This window comes from Monodelphis domestica, chromosome 1 (genome assembly GCF_027887165.1).
Source record: "Monodelphis domestica isolate mMonDom1 chromosome 1, mMonDom1.pri, whole genome shotgun sequence".
NCBI lineage: Eukaryota > Metazoa > Chordata > Mammalia > Didelphimorphia > Didelphidae > Monodelphis > Monodelphis domestica.
Genome location: NC_077227.1, coordinates 305,733,934 through 305,751,616, shown reverse-complemented (window position 1 = coordinate 305,751,616; position 17,683 = coordinate 305,733,934). Strand labels below are relative to the sequence as shown.

The following is a 17,683-nucleotide window of genomic DNA, read 5'->3' as shown; positions in this document are numbered from 1 at the left end:
TATATCACAAGGATGATTCACTATGACCGGGTGGGATTTATAGCAGGAATGCAGAGCTGATTTAATTATCAGCAAAACTGACCATATCACTAAGAAAACTAACAGAAATCACATGATTTTCTCAAAAGATACAGAAAAAGCCTTAGATAAAATACAACACCCATTCTGATAAAAATACTAGAAAGCATAAGACTAAAGAGGCCTTCCTTAAAATGGCAAATAGTATCTATCAAAAACCATCAGCAAATATCATCTGCAAAGGGGATAAATTAGAAGACTTTCCAATAACAGGGAGAAGGCAAGGATAGCCATTATTGCCACTAATATTTAATAATGAACTAGAAATTTTAGCTTTAGCAATAAGAAAAGAAAAAGAAATTGTAGTAATTAAAGTAGAGAATGAAGAAACTAAACTATCACTCTTAGCAGAGGATATGATGGTAAACTTAGAGAATTTTAGAGAATCAACTAAAAAATTAGTTGAAATAATTAGTAACTTTAGCAAAGTTGCACAGTACAAAATAAATCTATATAAATCATCAGTGTTTCTATATATTCCATATATTCTATAATTCTATATATTATCAATAAAGTTTTATATATTACCCACAAAGACATAGAAATTCCATTTAAAACAACTCTAGACAATTTAAAATGCCTGGGAATCTATTTTCCAGGAGAAAAAAAAGAATTATATGAATACAATTACAGAACACTTTTCACACAAATAAAGTCAGATATTAACAATTGGGGAAATAGTAATTAATAGTAATAAAAAATTAAAATTTAATTCCTCATGAGTAGGTCAAGTTAATATTTTTTATTATACAATTCCACCTAAAATAGTGAATTCAATCAAACCACCAAATAATTATTTTATAGAACTAAAAAAGCTATAACAAAATTCATCTGAAAGAACAAAAGGTCAAGAATATCAAGGGAACTGATGAAAAAAAAAAGCGAAGGAAGGAGACCTAGCAATACCAGATCTCAAACTGTACTATGAAGCAACAATCATCAAAACTAATCTGTACTGGCTAAAGAATAGAATGGTAGATCAGTGGAGCAGTTAGGGGTAAATGACCTTAGCAACCTAGTATTTGATAAGCCCAATGACCCTAACTATTGGAATAAGAACTTAATTTTTAACAAAAACTTCTTGGGGAAAATGTAAAATACTATGACAGAAACTAGGCATAAACCAATATCTCACACCCTATACCAATAAAGTCAAAATGGATATGATTTAGATATAAAGAGTGATACTCTAAGTAAATTAGGGGAATATAGAACTTGTCAGATCCATGGAGAAGGGAAGAATTTGTGACCAAATAAAAGAAAGAACTATAAGATGTAGATGAATAATACTTAAATTAAAAAGCTTTTGTACAAACAAAACCAAAATATAACCAAGATTAGAAGAGAACCAATAAATTGGGGGAAATTTTTTAAAGAATGAAGTCAAATTTAAAAGAACACAAGCCATTCCTCAAATGGGCAAAAGATATGAACAAGCAATTTTCAGATGAATAAATCAAAGCTTATCAATAATCATATGGAAAAATGTTCTAAATCACTCTTGATTAGTGTATTTTCATAAAAATCCATGATTTAAACATTTTGTTCAAGAAAGATCTTCAAGGAAAGAAGCTTGCTAACTCCTAAAATCCAGAGAATGAACTGTTTGCAGAAAGATGCCTGAAAAACCTACACTATATCAAGAAGATTCAAAATGAACTGAGTATGGTTGATTGAACTGAAGGTTGATTGACATTTAATTTGAATGTATACTCATGTCAAAAGGGGACTGCTCCCAATTGGTTTTTTTCAATGTGCCCGGCAAAACATTGGTTTTGCTGTCTCTCTCTTCTATTCCCCTCTTATGTCTACTGTAGTTTCCTCTTACAAGGTGAAATTTTGTATGCACCTGCACTTAGAAGATTTAGAGGTTTAAGATGATTATGTTTAGTGATCAATCGGAGAGACTAGTCTCCCAATCATCATCAGGGGGATTGTGAATTTTAGATTTACTCCACCCTGCTTAGTCTTTAGAATTTTTAGCAACTAGGAATGTATACACCCCCACTTAAGGATTAAGTGTGGGGGAGAAAGGTCTATGACCCACATGTGCTAGCAAGCGACAAATCAGAAACAACTGACTGACCCCCTGGGCTATCCTAAGGCAAGTTTAAGCCACCATTGGTACATGTGAGACACAGGAAATGATGTAAAGAACTGCCTTTATATTTCACATCACTTCCTGTGAGAGGGACTTTGGTGGTAGAACTTGACTTGGAGGACTTGGAGTGTGGGACTTCAGACTGCTTCCCTTAGACGACTACATGTTGAGTGTTAAGGCTGACTCCCCTTTTCCTTGACTCTTTCTGGAGACACTAAGAGGTCCCTCATCTTGGTGGAGGCTTCATGGCTGGAAGCTGAGCTAGAGTTAATCTTCTGGAAAAGCCCCTTGGCTGAGGCCTCTGAACTCCCCCTGGCTCAGACCAGGGCAGAGCAGATGTGGAAAGGGGAAACCCTTTCTCTCTCTCTCTCCCTCATTCTTAATTTCTTCCTTCTATTGTAAATAAACCACCATAAAATTCCATTCTGACTTGAGTATTTCATTGGGATTTAGAATGTAAATCCCTGGCAACCAACTAAAATATATATTCAGTCTCAACCCTAAAATTTACAATCAACATTAGAGAAATACAAATTGAAACAACTCTGAGATACCACCTCAAATTTATCAGATTCACCAATATGAAAATAAAGGAAAGTGATAAATGTTGAAGGGGATGTGGCAAAATTGGGACACTAATGCATTGTTGGTGGAGTTGTGAACTGATCCAACTAGTTTGGAATGCAATGTGGAACTGTGCAAAACCTTTAACTTTGTAATATATCACTACTGGGTCTGTATCCCAAGTTATCATAAAAAAGGGGAAAGGACCTACTTGTATAATAATATTTCCAGTAGATCTTTTTGTGATGGCAAAGAATCAAAAATTGAGGGGATGTCCATCAATTGGATAATGTCTGAACAAAATGTGATATATGTTGGTGAAAAATGATAGGCAGGATAATTTTAGAAAAAGCTGGAAAGATCTACATGAATTGATGCAGAGTAAAATAAGCAGAACCAGGAGAACAGTGTACACAGTTAACAGTAATATTGTACAATGATCAACTATAATAGACTTAGCTACTCTCAGCAATGAGATCTGGGACAATCCTTGAAGGACTGGGGGCATACATGAAAGAAGAGGGAGCAGAAGGATAGAGAAGAGTGAGTGATGCACATGTTGCCTTAATAGCCTTTTCTTCCATTTTGCCTTTGTTAATTGTCACATAGATGATGGATGGAGTCCATCAAACTAGCTACAACCTGTATATAAGCTTTGCAAAATTTAATGAATTAAATATCCCAATTTAATTTAAGGGGTCTTTAGACATGATTTTCAGATACATAGTAGCATCAATACTTCTGACTGATCATTTGCCTGCCTCCGAGTTGTTTGTTACAAGAGGTAAGGGTCCATTTAGTAGCTGAAGTGGAGTGCAATGGCACTGTTGTATTTTCCCATCTCTGCATTTATTAAAAATGTAATGGATGAAACATCTGAAGTGATTTTCACTATTTAGTCCTTGGCTCCATGACTGTTACAGTCTCATACCAGAGAGAGGGAAGTGCCCAAGTGGCTTATAGTTACCCCGTTATAATCTCATCTGGGAGGTGGAAATTATTTTCCTGGGAAACCTAGCTTCTGAAAAGGGTTTTTTATATTTTTTAACTCTTCAGCTTATTCTATCCTTCCACCAAAAGGATCTAGATTCTTAGTGAGATTTTAGAGCCAAAAGGTTTTCATCAGCAGAACAGAGGTTTGTGTTTTTTCTAGGATAATCTGCCAAATTTTGGAATGATGGCAATAATAGACTTTGTTAAAAAATACCTCAGCCAAAGCTGAAAGATTTGTTACATCTGTAGAACTTGTAGAGCATTCATGAGTTCATAGCTTTTTAAAATGTCACAAAGCAAGTGGCTATAGAGAGACTTATGTAAATCCTATATAATAGCAGGTTTGTTTGCTATTGTCATTAATTGGGCTATTGGGAATTTTGGTGCTTTCTTTAAATGTGCATTACCTACTATACTACTGTTTTATAAAGCTGTTACTTTGTGAAAATCGATCATGGCCAAGTTAAAAAGGAATTGGATCTTATTTTGGGTTGAGAAACCTTTGTATTATATCTCTTCTTGGCTGGCCCAGTGTGTCATGGATTGTAAGCTATATTTTTGATTTTTAAATCTTTTTAATTATTATTTTCCCTTTTATAGTATTTGAGGTTTTTTCCTCACATTTTTTGTACTTGAAGCACGTTACCAGTATTAAGTGTTTTTTTTTAATTTTGCACTAGGATAAGTTTAAAATGTCCACTAGCTTTAATGTCAATGCATACCCAAAAGCTATAGAAACTATAGAAACCATAGAATGTGGTTCAGAGAAGTCCTGCATCTAACATATGTCAAACAGCCACAACCTTGGACCTCAAGCAAGTTCAAGTCCTCTTGTCTTGGCTCAGAATCTCATCAATCCCACTGGGATTAGATGGTCTCTTTGACCATGTATTAGATTGGCACTATGCAGGTTAGCTTTGTGCTTCTTTGGCACTGTGCAGTGGCTCTTTTTGTATTCCCTTCTCCTAGAATCAGACACAATTATTAAGCACAATCCATTTATTTTTTTTTAATGTTTAATGTTATGCGATTGTAGCAATCATTGGTTTTGTTCTTTTTCTCTTTTGTTTTCCCTTTATCCCCAAATTATTGTAATTTCCCTTTAAAAACTGCAATATTATATATACCTATAGTTAAAAATCTTTAGAGTTTTAAGTTTGTTATGTTTAAATGATCCCTTGGGGAGATTAGTCTCCCAAAGGATTACAGGGCGGTATGTATAATTGGAATTCTATAACTTTAAACTTCATTTCCCAGCATCCCACTCTCTTCCTGTCATTATGTATTGATGTAGGGAGGATATAAATTCTGTATATTTCTTCCCCTCTCTCTCTTTTCCTGATGTGGTTTTGGTGGAGCAGTTCTTTTAAATAGGCAAGGAGAGCTTGGGCACATGGTTTATTTTTGTTAGATAATTACCTTTTTATTCCTTTACTTCTAGTGATTATTAATAAATCTTACACAATATAATATGTGGAGTATTTGGGTATTAATTTTTAATCATATAAGACAGAAAAACATAAACCTAACTCCTATAATTTAAAATCTTAATGGATTTAAAATTTTTTAATTTTAATTTTAACTTTTTTTTAAAGTCAATAAGACAAAAAAGCAACTGTTTGGACAAGAAATCAAAACCCTACAATCTGTCTCTTTTACCAGAAACATATTTTTAAAACAAAACTATTTTTAAAAAAAGAAAGAAAAACAACTGAGGGAATGAGGACAAATTACTACGGATCAAGTGAATATAAAAAATTAGGAGTTATTATTATGCTCTAAGAAAAAGTGAAAAGAAACATTTAAAAAATAAAAGAGGACAAAGAAACTATATTATGTTGAAAGGAACCACAGCAACAAAATAATATCAGTAATAAACTTACATACTCCAAATGCCATGTCACTTAAATTCAAAAAAAGTAATTATTATCTGAGCTCCAATGGAAGAAGACATCTGTCTTTGATTTTGATAAGACTAGCAAAAAGATGAACAAAAAATGGAAAGATGGAAACAAATAAATTTCTGGAGAAAGCTGAATTGGACTTATAGCATCTTTTAAATGGGCAGCAATAGGATATACATATTTCTATGCACCACATGGAACTTTAGTAAAATTGATCATGTTGTAGGGCATAATGATACAAATGTATAAAGACATATTGCCAATACATTCTTTACAGACCATTATGCAATAAATAGAAACTAGTTTAGGGAACACAAACAAAAGATTTTATGAACCCAAAGGGAGACTTAATGAAATCTTAAATAATAAGTGGGTCAAAGAATATAATTTAAAAATAATAACTATGTAAAAGAAAATAATAATGAAACAATATGCCAAAATTTATAGGAAGCAGTTCTCATGAGGAAAATCATATAATTACAATCATACATTAACATATTAGAAAAAGAGAAGTTTAGTGAACTGAATATTATAGAGATAATTTAAGGGTTGTGACTTACAATCTAAATTAATTGGCTGCCAGGGAAAAAAATCCCAAATAAAATACCTAAGTCAGTCTGGAAATTTATGGTAATTTTAATTAATATAGAGGGAAGGATTTAAGGAGAAAGAGGGGAAAGGGTATAGGATTTTTCCCGCCTGGTCTGTGCCAGGTGGAGTTCAGATCTCCGCTACTAGGTCTCTAAAGAAAATTAGAGGCTCCTAAGAGGATAAAGTTTGGAAAGTAAAGGAGGGAAAACTCAGCCAGAAACTCACCACCAAACCAGACAATAGCTGTAGCCATGCCAAGATGCTGAAAGGCCCAGCATGCTGCCACCAGCCAACTCTCTGCTGCCAAAGGTACCAGAGAGAGGAAGTGACGTGAAATATATAGACCTTGTGTCCCCTCCTCTAAATTTTTGTGTCTACTAATCATTTCAGAGGCTTTTCTCCAGGACTGCCCATTTTTCAGTTCTCATCTTCTTTTGATTATATTATATCTTTTGAGTTACTTACCACTTCTTTGTTAAGTTCACCTTTTGTTAGTTACATAACCTTTTTTGTGATTAATTTAGCCTTTTTAGTTTCTTAACACCTTTTTCTATAAAGATCTTAAAATAGACTTAAAGTTCTAGCTTCACTATAAAGTAAGAACTGAGTACCTTCATTGTTCAATCAGGAGATTACAATTTCATCTTCTCCATAAAGTAAGATCTAAGTAGGGTGGAGTAATCTAAATTTCACAATATGCATGTTTAAAAATTAGAAAATAAGCATATAAAGAAATCTAAAATAAACACAAAAATAATGCAATTAAAAATTAGAAGTGAAATAAATTGGAAACTAAAAAATCATAGAAATGATAAAACTAAAATCTGTTTATTTATTTTATCACAAATTTACTCATGTTTAGCAATAACACCAAAGTTTCATTTACCATACTACCCCACCCCCAGAGCTCAGGGCAAGTTGAAAGAATGAACAGAGAACTGAAAACTATGATTGGAAAACTATGCACTGAGACTCATTTGAAATGGCCTGAAGCTCTCCCAGCGCTATTCTACCTTTGAAGCAGACCTAGGGGAGACCTACATATCTCACCATTTGAGATGCTATTTGGTCATCTACCAATGCATGCTAAACCATTTAACCTTTTGTATACATCATTGCTAGGAGGAGATACTTCTATTGCCTCATATATACAAGATCTGCAAATCAAAATATGAGAACTTCAGGAATCCAGAGTCATGGTGCAAACTGGACCTATAGACTTTTCTCTTCATGATTTAAATCCAGGAGATATAGTATATATAAAGAACTTCCTACACACAGGAACAACTCAGCCAGCCCAGGAAGGTCCATTCCAAATATTGTTAACAACCCCAACCACGATAAAAATTGGAGAAAAGACATCATGAATCTATTGCTCTCATGTGAAAAAATACCTTCCATCAGAAATGAGTCGCAAAGAAAAATGATTATACATGAAAGTCCAATAAGAATTCCTAGAAGAATTAAAGAGATTTTTATTATTTTAAGAATAAAATGAGACCAGTAAAAAAAGAAAATGAGAAATTAAAACTATGCAAGAAAATGATGAAGAGAATTAAGAGAAGTAATTTAAGAATCATGTACCTGAAAAAGAGTCAAAATATCATATTTCAAGAAGTCATAAATGAAAACTGTACAAGTATCTTAGAATAAGAGAGCAAGTAAAAATGGAAAGAATCTACTTGTTACCTCCTGAAAGAAATCCTCAAATGAAAACTGACAGGAATATTATTGCCAAAATCCAGAGCTCCCAGGTCAAGGAGGGAATACTTCAAACTGCCAGAAAGAAGTCAAAGGCCTCAGAGCCATAGCCATGGTCATAATGCAAGATTTAACAGGCACCACTATAAAGAAACAGAAAATTTGGACTATGACATTCAGAAAGTCAAAGGGTCTAACCTACCCAACAAAACTGAGTAGAATACAATTGGATAAAAAGTGAATCTTTAATGAAAATAAAGAACTTTCAGGTATTCCTGATGAAAAAATCAGAGCCAAATAGAAAATTGTGTCATTGAAAAAAAGAAGCATAAAAAGGTAAACAGTTGTGAAAAAAAGAGACTACATAAAAGATAAAGTATTTACATATTTATATGAGATGATACATGTAATGCTCCATATAACTTTATCATTACCGAGGGTTTTAAAGGGAGTCAAAAGAAGAATAAATACTAGAATAGAGTAAAAGGCAGGGGAAGAATAAGGAAAATTATCTCATGTAAATTGAGAATACTAGAAAGAGTTTATATAATGTAGAGGGCAGTAGAGAAAGTGAATATCACCTGAAACTCACTTCCAAACAATTTGGCTAAAGGAGGGAAGAATACACATACACAGAATGGGGTAAAAAAAAATCCATCTTAACAAAAAAGTAGGAGAGAAAACTGTTAAGAAAAAGAGAGGTTAGGGAATTAAAAAGGAGAGTAGATTTTAAAGAGATAGTTTTCAGAAATCAAACAAACTGAAAGAGGGGATAGTGGGGAGGGGGAATGAAAATGGGAAGTATAACAGAATGTAAATGTGAATGTAAATGGGATGAGGTGTTATTCATTTATCAGTCCTGTCTAACTCTGTGACCCCATTTGGGTTTGTTTTTTTTTTTTACAAATAGACCTGAGTGCTTTGCCATTTCCTCCTCCAGTTCATTTTACAGATGAGAAAAACAGGGTTGAGTGACTTCTTCAGCTGGGTCAAACCAGCTTCAAACCGGGTCAAACTAGTTAAGTGTCTGAGGCCAGATTTGAACTCAGGAAATGGAATCTTTCTGCTTCCAGGCCCAGCACTCTATCCTTTGCACCACCTAACTGCCCAAATAGAATGAACTCACCCATAAAAAAGAAGAGGATAGCAATTTCTTAATTCGAAATCAGAATCAAACAATGTATTGTTTACCAAGAAATACCCTTGAAAACACAAAGAGAAAGATATTCAGAGATAAAATAAAGGGCTGGGGCAGAAAAAAGGCAGTACTAGCAATCATGATCTCAGACAATTCAAAAACAAAAAATAAACAAGTAAACTATATTTTGCTTAAAGGTATCAAAGACACTAATAATAATTAGTAATATTATATTATTAATAAAATATTAATAAATAATAATTATATAATAATAAATAAATATTTATTTATTTATGAAACCCATATAAATAAATAATGATAATGATAATAAGTAAAAATAATAAATAAATAAATAAAAATAAAAAATATTAATAAAATAAAAAATAAAAATAAAATAAAATAAATAGTAAATACATATACAGGAAATAGCATAGCATTCTAATTCTTTTTCCCCCCAAAGGAAAAGTTGAATGAGTCACAGGAGACAATATACAGTAAAACTCTAATAGTAAAGGATCTAAATTTTCTCTCAGACCTAACATAAAATAAACAAGAAAAAAATTAAGGAAATTAATAGTTTTATAAAAGTTGGATAAAGGAAACCTTTGGAGCACACTGAAGGGAAATAGAATTTTTATTCTCTGCAGTTCATGAACCTTCACAAAAACTGACCATGTATTAGTACATAAACAAATGGTAAAATATTAAATGTTATATGAAATCATTTCTCAAACATAATGTAATAAATTTTAAATTAAATAAAGGGCCTTTGGGGGGCAGCTGGGTAGCTCAGTGGATTGAAAGCTAGGCCTAGAGTCGGGAGGTCCTAGGTTCAAATCTAGCCTCAGACACTTCCCAGCTGTGTGACCCTGAGGCAAATCACTTGACCCCCATTGCCTAGCCCTTACCACTCTTCTGGCTCCAAGACAGAAGGTAAGGGCTTAAAAAATAAATAAATAAACAAACAAACAAATAAATAGATGAATGAATGAATAAATGAATTAATGGATAAATGAATAATTAAATAAATAAAGGGCCTTTGAAGCATATATAAAAATTAATTGGAAACTAAATAAAGAATGGGTGGATTTATGATAAATCTATAACTAATTCTACCCCTAAGAGGCTAAAAGAAAAAGCCATTCCAAAATATCTGTAATCAAGAATAATTTACCTAGAAAAACAGGAAAATTCTACAGGGAAATATGAATCTTTAATGAAATAGAGTATTTCCAAGTATTCCTGATATAAAGGCCAGACCTGAGTAGAAATTTTGAAATGAAGGAATCAAGAGAAATATAGAAAGGTAAACTATATATCAATTGAAAGGGACCAATAATGATAAATTGTTTATATTCTGGTAGGGAGGAAAATGTCTTCTCAGATTCTCAACATCTTGATCCTAATTCTATATCATTTTCTCTGTCAACCATGGAATAATAATAATGGTAGGTACCTATACTTCAAAATAAATTATTAAAATTATTTCCTGCCATTTAATGAAATACTGACTTCAGGAGTCAGAGAAAGTTAAATAAAGTAATAATCCTGGGAGTGCTTTTGTTCTTTTTCAATGTCCTTAGGGGGAAAAAATGGAAGGGATATGGGGACTGTGTTGGAGAGCAGAGGAAAAGAGGACAGAACTCATTATTTCACATAATAGATAAACATGTCATAAGAGAGTATACAACAGCTAGATGGGTTAGTGGATTGAGAGTCAGGTCTAGAGACAGGTCCTGTATTCAAATCTGGTATCAGCCACTTCCTAGCTATGTGACCCTGGGAAAGTCACTTAACCCCAGCTGATTAGGTCTTACCACTCTTCTGCCTTGGAATTAATCCTTAGTATTGAAGTATAGAAGTATGTTACAGTGAAAATCACCTTTAAAGATGTTATAATATTAATTTGTAGTCGCCAAGGAATTTACCTAAGAAATTCCTAAAATGAAACACTCAAATCAGAATGGAGTTTATGGTGGTTTAATCACAACGGGAGTAAGAAAAAAGAGAGGGAGAGAAGGAGAGAAGAGAAAAGGGTAAAAGGTTAACTCAACCTTCTGGCAGAGCCAGAGGGAGTTTAGGCCAGAAGGCCAAGGTAGAGAAGAGAATCAGTCCTTGACTCATGTGACTGATCTGAAGGAAAGCTGACTCTGGGCCTCCTCCCTGCTCAACTTCCTAGCACCAACTGGTGCCTAGCCCTGTTCACAGGAAGTGAGCGAATTCCAGAGGCTGTTCCCTACCTCACTTCCTATGCCTCACAAGTGCCAATGGTGGCTCAAGTTTGGCTTAGGACAGCCCAGGTGGGCAGTTGGTTATTTCTGATTTGTCATTGAATAGCACATGCCCGTGTAGTGTGGGTGTGCACAAATTTTGGTGCTAGACCAAGCAAGATGGAGATTTTAAAATTCACAATCCCCCTGATGATGATTGGGGGACTAGTCTCCCCAACTGATCACTAAACATAAGCGTCCTGCACCCCAAAAAATTCTAACTGCAAGTGTATACAAAAATTTACCTACTAAGAGGAAAACTACAATCGTTGTAGATTAGGGGAAATAGAGGTCTTTCTCTCTCCTCTATTTCCCCTAATCTACAACGATTGTAGTTTTCCTCTTAGTATGAAAGACAGAAAAGGGACCAGATTATATTCACCAAGGTTGAAAGATTGCTATGTTTGTAAAAACTTGTGACAAATATCCATCGATTCATGGGCTTTTAAAAATGCCATACATGGGAAAATTGGAAGACAGTGTGGGAGAGACTAGGAATAGATCAACACCTCACACCCTACACCAAGATAAATTCAAAATGGGTGAGTGACTTAAACATAAAGAAGGAAACCATAAGTAAATTGGGTAAACACAGAATAGTATACATGTCAGACCTTTGGGAGGGGAAAGGCTTTAAAACCAAGCAAGATATAGAAAGAATCACAAAATGTAAAATAAATAATTTTGACTACATCAAACTAAAAAGCTTTTGTACAAACAAAACCAATATAACTAAAATCAGAAGGGAAACAACAAATTGGGAAAAAATCTTCATAGAAACCTCTGACAAAGGTTTAATTACTCATATTTATAATGAGCTAAATCAATTGTACAAAAAATCAAGCCATTCTCCAATTGATAAATGGGCAAGGGAAATGGATAGGCAGTTCTCAGATAAAGAAATCAAAACGATTAACAAGCACATGAAGAAGTGTTCTACATCTCTTATAATCAGAGAGATGCAAATCAAAACAACTCTGAGGTATCACCTCACACCTAGCAGGTTGGCTAACATAACAGCAAAGGAAAGTAATGAATGCTGGAGGGGATGTGGCAAAGTAGGGACATTAATTCATTGCTGGTGGAGTTGTGAACTGATCCAACCATTCTGGAGGGCAATTTGGAACTATGCCCAAAGGGCAACAAAAGAATATCTACCCTTTGACCCAGCCATAGCACTGCTGGGTCTGTACCCCAAAGAGATAATGGACACAAAGACTTGTACAAAAATATTCATAGCTGCGCTCTTTGTGGTGGCCCAAAACTGGAAAACGAGGGGATGCCCATCAATTGGGGAATGGCTGAACAAACTGTGGTATATGTTGGTGATGGAATACTATTGTGCTCAAAGGAATAATAAAGTGGAGAAGTTCCATGGAGACTGGAACAACCTCCAGGAAGTGATGCAGAGCGAGAGGAGCAGAACCAGGAGAACATTGTACACAGAGACTAATACACTGTGGTATCATCGAACGTAATGGACTTCTCCATTAGTGGCGGTGTAATGTCCCTGAACAACTTGCAGGGATCCAGGAGAAAAAAAACACCATTCATAAGCAAAGGATAAACTATGGGAGTGGAAACACCGAGGAAAAGCAACTGCCTGAATACAGAGGTTGAGGGGACATGACAGAGGATAGACTTTAAATGAACACTCTAATGCAAATACTATCAACAAAGCAATGGGTTCAAATCAAGAAAACATCTAATGCCCAGTGGACTTACGCGTCGGCTATGGGGGGTGGGGGGGAGGAAAAGAAAATGATCTATGTCTTTAACGAATAATGCTTGGAAATGATCAAATAAAATATATTTAAAAAAAAAATAAATAAAAATGCCATACAGCAACTTATATGAAATATGATAGTGTTTGTTTGCTATTGTAATTAATTGGGCTATTGAGGATTTGGGGGATATTGATATCTACATATTTGTAATACTGTTCTTTAAAAATGAAAAATGTTACCTTGTTCAATTCATTTGCTCATACTTACAGTGGATCATGGCCAGATATGAAGAGGAAATGGATCTCATTTTTGGTGAGAAAGCTTTATATTCTATAGTTTCTTAGCTGACACAGTGTGTCAATTATTATAAGCTATATTTTTGAATTTTTAAAAACTTTTATTACATTTTCTTGCATGTGCAATATACTATTTCAGTTTTTTTAATTTTTTTCTCTCATTTTTCATATTTGAAGCACATCACCAGCATTTAGATTTTCTTTAACTTTTTGATTTTTCAGTACTTTAAGTTTAAAATACATTTACTAATGCATTCCCCTAAAGCTTGAGACTATAAAAATGATGCCACTAATTATTTAAAAAATTATGGGACTTTACTTAATGATTCTGTCCGATTCCAGGACAAGATATACAAAAAAGAGCCATTGCACAGTGCCAAAGAAACACAAAGCTAACCTGCATAGTGCCAATCAAGCACAAGGTCAAAGAGACCAACCAATCCTGGTGGGATTGATGTCATTTTGAGACTTGAACGTGTTTGAGGTTCGAGGTTGTGGCTGTTTAACATGTGTTAAAGGCAGGTCTTCCTTGTTCCACATTCTACCAAGTATCTCAACCTTGGCTCCTATAATCTGGTCCCTTTTCTGTCTTTCATAGTATGGTACCTTTCTGTAGTCCTGGCTATTGACTGGGTAAATGCATCATTGCTTAGATCATTTAATTGGGCCCTGATTCAAGGACCTGTTATAGATTTATTTTTCCTTTACTTAGAATTTTTACACATAAGACTTTGATAGTCTATATTTTCATCCAGTATTTTCTTTTTTATTTGGATTTTTCTGTTGTCTTTTTAATTTCTCTTACCAATTGATTCATATACCTCATACCTCAGCCATGCATCCCTAAGTGATCTTGTATTTTTCAATCACCCACAACATGGGGAAATGTAAAAAAATATTATTATTTAAATTGCAAAGTTTAAATTCCTTTTAAGAAGAATTTTAGGTAAAGAAAGAAGCTACCTCTCTGAATCCAGAAACTAAACTGTTGGAGAAGACACCATGAAGAAGCCTCCAGACCACAAGCTGCACAAGAATGAACTTTGGGTGTAGTTGATTGAACATTTATTTGTATGTACACTTTCATGCCAAAGGGACTTCCCCCTAATTGGCTTTTTGTCAATGCATCCAGCAATTATTGTTTTTTTCTTCTTTTTCTCATTTATCCTCAAATTATTGTAATCTTTAAGTTGATTATGTTTTCATGATCCTTTGGGGAAAAAAATGATTTTTTTCAAATGATCACACGGTGAAATGTAAAAATGGAGACTTGAATCCAGGACTCCATTCCCCAGAAGTCCTTGCTCACTTCCCAAAATGCCTTGTAACCTCACCTGGGCCGAGAGCGAGATGGGGTATTTACGTGCTCTTTTTTCCTACTTCCGCTTTAGAGGCGACGGCTCTTTTCATGATGTAGGTGAGGTTGTCTAGGCCTCTCTGGGCCTAGACACATGCCTTCTCATTCTGTATTTTCTTTAATCCTTAACCCTTAATAAACCTCATAAAAATATAATACTCCTTGCAGAGAGAAACTAATTTCTACCTGCCTCAGTTTCCCCAAAATTTTAATCTTTATAAGTAGAAAAGAAGGGGTTGGAGGAATGGGTCTTCCCATGTCACTTTTATCTGAATAGGACAAAGGAAATGGGTGAACATACATGTGGGAGTGGGAACAATATATACACCTTGAAGTCTGATTTAAAAATAAATTAAAACAGGGAACTAAGTGGAGACAGAGTGAAGGAGAAAGGAAGGTAGGCCAGTGGATAAAGAGAACTGAACCTGAAATTAGGAAGACCACCATTGAAATCCAGTCTTGGACACTTACTGGCTATATGGCCAAGACCATATCTTTTTGACTTGGCTTTTTCCTACTTCTGTCTGCTTCAGTTTCCTCATTTGTAAAATGGGAATAATAATTACACCTACCTCCAAGAGGCAAAGGATTGTGAGGATTAAGTGAAATAACATTGGCAAATTGATTTGCAGACCTTAGAGTGTTGTATAACGGTTATTATTTTTATGGTAATGATAATGAAGATAATAGGGTAGAATCAGTGATGAAAAGTTCCATAAGCAAAACAAACTCCAATGAAAAAGAATTGTTTAAAAAGAAAGTAAAAATTTTCTATCAGGGTTGGGAGATGGTAAAAGCATGAGAGGAAATTAAGGTGAAATAGATTGCTTCAATTACATATCATTAGTATTAGGCATCTTTTACCACCTAAAAGTCCTATAGTTATGAACATGAATGGGAGAACACTGAGATGGAAGGAGGTACAATGGATTAGAAAGCAGAATATAATAATATGATATATATATATATATATATATAGGAAACACAATTGAAACAAAGGTACATGCAAGAGTGGACCAGATTTAGGCTTCAGTTGAACTTAAAAAAAAAAAAAGGTGGCAAGTACGGGGCACTGAACCAGAGGGAGTACATCTTTGTCACCCAAGCCATAAACTGGTCTTTTCTTTTCTTTCTTTTCCTTCCTTCCTCTCTCTCTTCCTCCCTTCCCCTCAACTTTGAAAAACTTAGTAACTGACCAATCAAAACTCCAAAGGACTTAAAAACATGCTATTCATCTCCAGACAAGACTGCTGATGAGCTCAACATGAAGAACAAAGTCTTCTTCCCCCTTTTTCCTTTGTATTTTCAGTCATAATTAATGAGATTGGTTTTTCATGTATACATATTTGTAAGAGGTTTTGCTTTTCTTGCTTTCTCAAAGAGTGGTGAAGGACACGGAGAGAGAATTTGGAACTTAAAATTGAGTTCTTGAAAAGTAATGTTATATGTGTGCATATATACATATAGGTAAGCATTAAGAGTGTTTACATATATTTTATATACAGAGAGGAGAGAGAAAATAGCATCACAGAATTACCCTTAGAACTCAAGATATTAGGTCCACGAGTGAGGTTCCCATCCCCAAAGTGCAAGCTGGGACAGTAAGACCAGAGGAGCAAGCATGGAAGAAAATGAAATGGATGAGAAACTGATCAAATCTTAATTTTTAAATTTCTCCAAGTCAAAAAGGTTTCATTCAAATTGCTAAAGCAAATGGTCCCAATTTATCACAGAGGTATTAAATAGGAAGGCAGGAATTCAAACCCAGTTTCCTCAAATCTAGTGTGTTCTTTCACTGTGTTACCAAGAAGCAACCTGTTGATCTAGTTGATAGAGTGCCAGAGTTGGAGTCATGGAAGACCAGAGATCCAGTCATACTTCAAAAATTATGATCCTGGGCAATTTTAATTATTTAACTTCTCCCAGTCTCTAGACCTGGCTCAATTCAATAATACACAGTGTTGATTCTAATACTGAAGGTAAGGGTTGAAAAAATAACCAATTCAAAAGGCAGGAGAATGCATATTACAGCTGAGAGTAAGTAGGCAGAAAAAACTACCCAGTGTCACCCAAGGTACTCCTCCCTGGCCATGGGAGCATACAAGAACTAACATAAACACACTAGAAAGAAAATATTGATGGAGATGGGCAGATGCCCTTACTAGTACAAGGTAAGCAGAAAACACCCACCTACATACTGGCAGAAAGCATAGACCACAGACCTTTTTGGACCACAAACGTCACAAACTCGCGCGAAACCTACTACAGTCTTACAGTACAGACACTTCCTCACAAGATGGGGTGAGCAAGAAGCTGAGTCTGGGCGGATCGCAAACTCCTACTTCTTACCTGGCAAGAACATTTCTGCTCCCCCTCCGCCATCAATATCTCCTGGGGCTGCTGCCCGCTCCACACTGTATGGAGCAGTGCGGCAGTCCCATAGAAACCGACCCAGAAGGACCAACCATAAGCCATGGTCCTCAGCGCCTCTTTTAGTCTCTTGCTAGCTTTCTCTCCTTTCTTACAGCATTCAGGAGTGGCTGTCTGCTGCTCAGGTACCGCTCAGCACCTCTCCCAAAAAGCAGGGAAATGAATTCAGGGTCACAGGGTGCGACCATTATAGCTCCACCTCCCCGCCGCGCTCCGCCTCCCTTTCAGGCGCCCCGCCTCCTCTTCCTCCTGGAAGGATCCCCTCCCCCGCCCCGAAGCCACATACCTTATAGCCTCGACCTTCCTGAGCTGGTTGAAATGCGAACGTGCTATAAAGCCCGTGCTAGTAAACACTGGGATTTCCCTGCCGGGAACTGTCTTCTACCCTTTCTAGGAAGACTGACACAACTTGCTCACTCCTCTTGCTTGGCCCGCCTCCACCAAAGTTTTTATATGAGGCTTCTCTCCACAATCCCAGGACAGTAGCCAAACGGTGGCTTGTTTCTCCAACCAGAGAGGAAGAATGCAAAAAA

At 35.3% G+C, this 17,683-nt stretch overlaps 1 protein-coding gene across 3 annotated transcripts in view; it reads right to left on the bottom strand.

The window, feature by feature from the left end:
• The window catches only part of ERO1A (endoplasmic reticulum oxidoreductase 1 alpha), a 137,578-nt gene extending 120,228 nt beyond the window's left edge, over positions 1 to 17,350 (bottom strand). For all 3 annotated transcript variants that reach the window (XM_056811098.1, XM_056811097.1, XM_056811099.1), the window contains exon 1: positions 17,070 to 17,350. In XM_056811098.1, coding sequence (XP_056667076.1) covers positions 17,070 to 17,195 — 126 coding nt within the window. In that variant the 5' untranslated portion in view covers positions 17,196 to 17,350. The remainder of the gene's footprint in view (positions 1 to 17,069) is intronic.
• Positions 17,351 to 17,683: the final 333 nt, after the last annotated feature.